This window comes from Ornithodoros turicata, chromosome 5 (genome assembly GCF_037126465.1).
Source record: "Ornithodoros turicata isolate Travis chromosome 5, ASM3712646v1, whole genome shotgun sequence".
Taxonomy (NCBI): domain Eukaryota; kingdom Metazoa; phylum Arthropoda; class Arachnida; order Ixodida; family Argasidae; genus Ornithodoros; species Ornithodoros turicata.
In genome coordinates this window covers 42959657-42965656 of record NC_088205.1, presented here as the reverse complement: position 1 = coordinate 42965656, position 6000 = coordinate 42959657, and the positions used below count along the sequence as shown (strand labels likewise).

General features: G+C 45.5%; 1 protein-coding gene across 1 annotated transcript in view; it reads left to right on the top strand.

The window, feature by feature from the left end:
• Positions 1-6000, top strand: part of LOC135395785 (uncharacterized) — a 34125-nt gene that overhangs the window by 2330 nt on the left and 25795 nt on the right. The window contains exons 12-13 of the mRNA XM_064626878.1: positions 152-229; positions 324-401. Of these exons, the coding sequence (XP_064482948.1) occupies positions 152-229; positions 324-401 (156 nt within the window). The remainder of the gene's footprint in view (positions 1-151; positions 230-323; positions 402-6000) is intronic.

The window sequence follows — 6000 nt, the reverse complement described above, 5'->3', positions numbered from 1 at the left end:
TCGATTGGTAATTCTCCTCCGACTACGCTTACCCTACAAATACACATGAGAAAAGAGGTAAAGTTTTGAAAAACTTACTTTAGTGACCCAGTGAACATTGAGATGGTGAGAGGAAATAACGCACAGCGCGACATGCACATTCTCATTTCAGGAAGTTCGCCACAATAAGACTTCGATTGGTAATTCTCCTCCGACTACGCTTACCCTACAAATACACATGAGAAAAGAGGTAAAGTTTTGAAAAACTTACTTTAGTGACCCAGTGAACATTGAGATGGTGAGAGGAAATAACGCACAGCGCGACATGCACATTCTCATTTCAGGAAGTTCGCCACAATAAGACTTCGATTGGTAATTCTCCTCCGACTACGCTTACCCTACAAATACACATGAGAAAAGAGGTAAAGTTTTGAAAAACTTACTTTAGTGACCCAGTGAACATTGAGATGGTGAGAGGAAATAACGCACAGCGCGACATGCACATTCTCATTTCAGGAAGTTCGCCACAATAAGACTTGGTTGTGAACATGCTCCATATTTCTAATCCAATCTTCTATTTAGGGAGCAACCTTCCAGTAGGTCACAGATATAAAACTAGAAAATTTTCCTGAACTACTGGCGAATTCGGGTGGTCATTTCATGGCAACATGGCCCAGCAAGAGCAGCATTCCGGGACACCCCCCTCTGAAACCCGGCTTGACCTGATAGCAGAGGACTACACAAGGAAGCTAAGTTTACAGGGTGGTGCGTCAGTACGTGAGGAGGAACAGATTTGGGCTGGGAGAGGAGGACATAGCTGAGGCGAACAATTCCCTTTTCGCGCCCTGACCTGATAACAACACCGATAACACGCCCGGGAGCTTTCCCGTAAGATAGAGAATAAGACGTGTTGTACAACTGTGGGAACGAGCATGAGACTTTACAGATATCGGGAGATTGCCGAATGAAATTGGCAGGTTGGCGCCTGTGATAGCCTTCTGGACGACAAATTCACTAAATGCGAGTTCTAATGGTGCAACAAGGACACCAGCTAAGGTCCGCAGACAATACACAAACTACGTAATTTTATGATGATACCGTCAGTATCAAGTTGGTATCAAGAGTTATTACGAGCTAAAATAGAGGAAACTGACAATTTGGCGCCAGTGAGTGCCACTTGGGCGACGATTTGGCGAAATGTGTGAAGTATATAGATTGGGCTGGTTGGTGTAAATCCACAAGCGACCAAGGAACAAACACGAAACATCAACAGAGCGACTTGCGTGCGATCTTGTCTCCTGTTTGTTATTTGGTCGCATGAAAATTAACGATTTGACCAAACGCTACTTCGCAAGCTGTAGCAAGGGAAACAGGTATGGACCGCGGACTCATAGCCAGGGATCGGAACTGGAACTGAACCGGAACCGAAAACCGGAAAAAAACGTTATTTTTTGACGAACCCGAACAATTTTTTTGCCTGTCCTGAACCGAACCGGAACTGAACCGAAAAAATTTGATACGGTTACCAGTTCGGGAATCGGTTCAGATGTGAAATAATTGTACTACTGACCGAGCTTTTTTTGTTTGTTTATTTATTTTTTGTAAGATGCCAGATGCGAATAGAAGTTTTTTTACTGTAGCGCCAGTTTTTACCGCAGCAAAATAGGGCGCTCACCGGGTTCTGCCAAAAAGATTGCAGCACTTCGCTTTTCGTTTTCAGCAGACGACCGCGAGAGTACAATACAGTATCATATCAGGTAAATAATAAATGTGCCCATTACTTGTCTTGTGTTTTTACTTGCTTTCCCGAAAGGTTTTTCACCTGAAACGGTTATCTCACACCTTTCTCTTACAACCGTGTACGGTGAGCGTAAGGTCGCTTTCATGAAGCAAAATTACTGCCCATGAGTCGGTTTAACCGGGGTCAAAAAAATAACGGTTCCAATCCCTGTAAATGTTCCGACCGCTGACTAATTTTTTTCTGTGTGTGTGCGGCGGGGGGGGGGGGGGGGGGGGTTCTTCCTGAGCCGGACCCGAACCGAACCGATATACCTGAACCGGTTCAAGCTAATAATTTCGGTTCAGCGGAGCTAAACCCGAGCCGAACCAATATGTCTGAACCCGAACCCGAACCGGAGCGAAAAAAATACCGGATTCGATCCCTGCTCATAGCTATTAAGCATGGATATACAGACTACGTAATTAAATGATGACATCTTCGATATCACGCTTATATCCAGAGTTATTACTCAATGAAATGGAAGATATGGACAATTTGACGTCTGCGAGTGCTGTGGCGATGCGAGTGGCAATGATTTGATCAAACGCGACTTCGTTGGACCAGAGATTTGGGTGCAGAACTAAATACATTCAGAATCGAAGGCATATATATTCCCAAATTCCAGCAGTGGGTAGGAATACAGAAGGTCACCGACACACGAGGCGGTGAAGAATTACAGAACACTGAGTGAATTTTATTTTAGTGTATTTACGATACTGTTAACCCATACTTGTAGGTATAGTCGCATGTGGATAGGTCCCACTGCAATTTACAAGAACACAAGAACAGACAATTACAACAGATGTTGCAGTTTCTAACTTAAAGTCCCATGTCAGATTTTGCCTTCCGCAGGTAGGAAAATTTGATTGGTTGAAGTGTGGGAAAGGAAAATCAGTGACGAAACCAAAATATCATGAAAATGAGCTTTTTTTTGGGGGGAGTTCATTTTGAAACGTGTTCGGTGGTGTGTTATCGCATCTCTGAATGACAATGCACGTCTTCTGCCCCCCGCCTGGAAAGGAAACATTTCCGTGACGTCATCCAGCGGGTGAAAGTATTTCTGCCGAAGCGACATTCGTCCCTTTCAACTACAAATGTAGGATGCAACAGATGCACCGTATGGATCTTGTTGAATTGTTTTTTCTTTTATTGCGTGTTAGCGCCGCGAAGTAATTGCTGCTATGAGCGGCGTACTGATGTTGACGTTGACGGTATGCGTGGAAAATGTAAGGTGCTCCAAAAATAAATTGCATAGCAATCGGCGAGTTTAGATCAGCTTGAAACGAAACAGCAATAACGCGGTTTGATGGAGCGACCCGTTCCTTCAATCCCAGCCTATACCTTTCAACTTGATCTCCAAAGTTTATTGTAGATTTCCAATAACCAATTGTATGGATCCATGGTATGAAGACTGGCATGGGATTGAGTATAGCCTGTATAGGGAAGTAGAAACTGGAACAGGGTAGAATATCGCCGGCGGCGATTAGACACCCCAACTTCAAAAATAAAGTTGTTCCTTAGCAGATTTAGAGATAGCGCTAAACAAGTGCTACGCGCCCTCGAGTACATTATTTATTTCTCGCTTAAGATGAAGCAATCCTTAGATCAGGGCAATCAGGGCTCTCACACACGCGGGCCGCATGTGTATGGCTTGCAGTCAGCTATTCTGTGCCCCGAGGGCTCTTGACCACTAAATAGAATAAAGCTACCCCACCCCCTACCCCCAACAATGAAGTATTCAGAATAAAACCAGGTTTTCAGGCATTGTTTTTACCCTTGCTCGATGTAGTGCTGCTCCTGTCGACGTTACCAAGTACATTCACATTCGAGCAGCTCTTGTGACTCATGAACCTCAACGAGTAGTTATAGCGATCTGGTGTGAACGTGCATTTTGATAAACTACACTGTAAGTAATATGATAATTAAGAAGTAATAGTGGAGAGAGAATGGCATCATCTTAATTGTTACACTAAGTTTAGGGGCTTGCAGCATAACAGCAGCCTCTCCGGATATCATGCGCGAAAAACTATACGGAGCACAGTGTGTGAAAACTTTTAATTATTTCTCTTTCTCCGATTTTTTTTCTTTTTCACGTTGCACTAAAGTGCAAGCAAAATCACCAATACAGTGTGTAAACCGAGTTTCAGTGCTCCTGAACGTTGGGATAATCGTTCGTGAAGAACTGTGTACGAAGAACTTGAAACGCCTTTCAAATTTTCAGTGTCTCATTTGGAAAAAGACGCTCATTTATTTCTGTTGGTGTGTCAAGTGAAGTTTTTCATTGATGTATTGTATATGCGAATGCCTAATAACTATACCGCTCAGTTGTTGACGCTAAGGGACTTTGCTATAATTGCGGTCCTTTCCAAGGGTTTTATTACCCCCCAGCAGCGCTCTCGGACATTCCCACTATCACGATCACGTTCAGCATCGCCATCGCCGCTCCGATCATCCCCGTGATCTCTCATCGTCATCACTCATCATTGGCACTACTCATATTATACCCCCTAGCTATGTGGTAGCGTTCCACTCCAGGAGTGGAAAACCTCCCCACTTCATCATCAAAATATATATGTTGTTGTTCATTACCCCCCCCCCAGGGAGGTGTACACTCCCCCTGAATTTTTCCAACCACCCCCTTGTAATTCATGAGATTTCCTGATGCAGCTTGGCCACCAATGCATATACCCATAGATATGTATCCATAAAGATATACCCCCTATATGGTTCGCTCCACTCGAAATCACGCAGACATCTTATCACGCCGGGTACCGCATCTTGGCTTCTGTGCGCATTGATGGTAGTACCAGCTGCAACAACAATGACAAAGAAAAAATTGTCGTTGCTCTTCGGTGCTGATACGAGTTGCGCAAAGGACTGAAAGCTGATACCTGCCGTTTGAGTTCAGCATGAGAGAGCCGCGACGATATGGCAAGGAAAAAAACTTGCTAAGATACGGGGCACAAAAGTGAACTTGCACGGCAAATCGCCGGCAGTCCGAACATTTACACGGCAACAGACACCTACGAGCACTGGTGCTAAAGTCTGAGGAAAAGACATTGTAGATGAAAATACATATCCGTTACGAAACCGTTTGAATTTCACTGTTCATCGTAATCAACCACTTTTTCTCGAAGTACAACACGCATAGAGAAGTCTGTGATTCGCTTACACGTCTTCCTGCAAGAAATGACCCACAGTCTCCTTCTGAAACATTGCATCACTCGCCAACTTCTTTGAGAAAAGTAAAAAGTAACCTTTCTGCAACCCCAATGATGGCAGGGGCATCCAAGGAATACGCCACAAAGAGTCATTGGTGTATTCTGCATAGCGAAGCCATTATCAACGACTTATACTAGGCCCTTGTGCTGGGATTTTAACAGTGGCCGCAAAATTTGGAAAAGGCGCCGGCAGAGCCCTTTAAAACGGGCGAAACCCTTTGTACGAGGGGCGTTCAAGTCAAACCGGGACTTTTCATTTTTGCGCAAAAGTAAAATGAACTTAGAGGCGAGAAATTGGTTTTATTTTTCAACGTAATCTCCAGCTGCACTAATGCACTTGTCCCAGCGTTTCACGAGGGCTTGGATGCCAGCAGCGTAGAAATCCTTGCCGACGCGTAGCAGCCATGATCGGACCGCATTCTTGACCTCGTCGTCGCAGCTGCAGTGGCAGCCCACAAGGAACGCCTTCAGTGGCCCGAAGAGATGGAAATCGCTGGGGGCGAGGTCTGCACTGTAAGGGGGATGTGGCAGCAACTCCCAGCCAAGTCCCTGTACGGTGCGTGTCGTGAGATGCGCGGTATGCGGGCGTGCATTGTCCTGTAGGAGGAGGACTCCTTTGGTGATGAGACCCGGCTTTCTGAAACTGGATGTGTTCATGAATGACAGTGTTCAACGTTCCCACAGAAAGGTCCGTCTTTCGAGCCAGTTCGAGACATGTTATCCGTCGGTCCTTGAGGATCAGGCGCTCCACAAGTTGGATGTTCTCAGGAACTCTGACACTGGGCTCTGAGCCGCCCCGGCCGGGATCGTCCTGCACTGATGTACGGCCGTCTCGGAACCGTTTGCACTACTCAAACGCTTTGCTGCGGCTATGTGTATCGTGGCCATACTGAGCCTGAAGTCTTTGTGAATTTCAGATGACTTTACGCCTTCATTCACGAGAAACTTCATGACAATTCGCTGTCCGATGTGCGCGCTCACCTCGTTGTCGGCCATCTTGTCTTGCACGTGTCTTCTGTT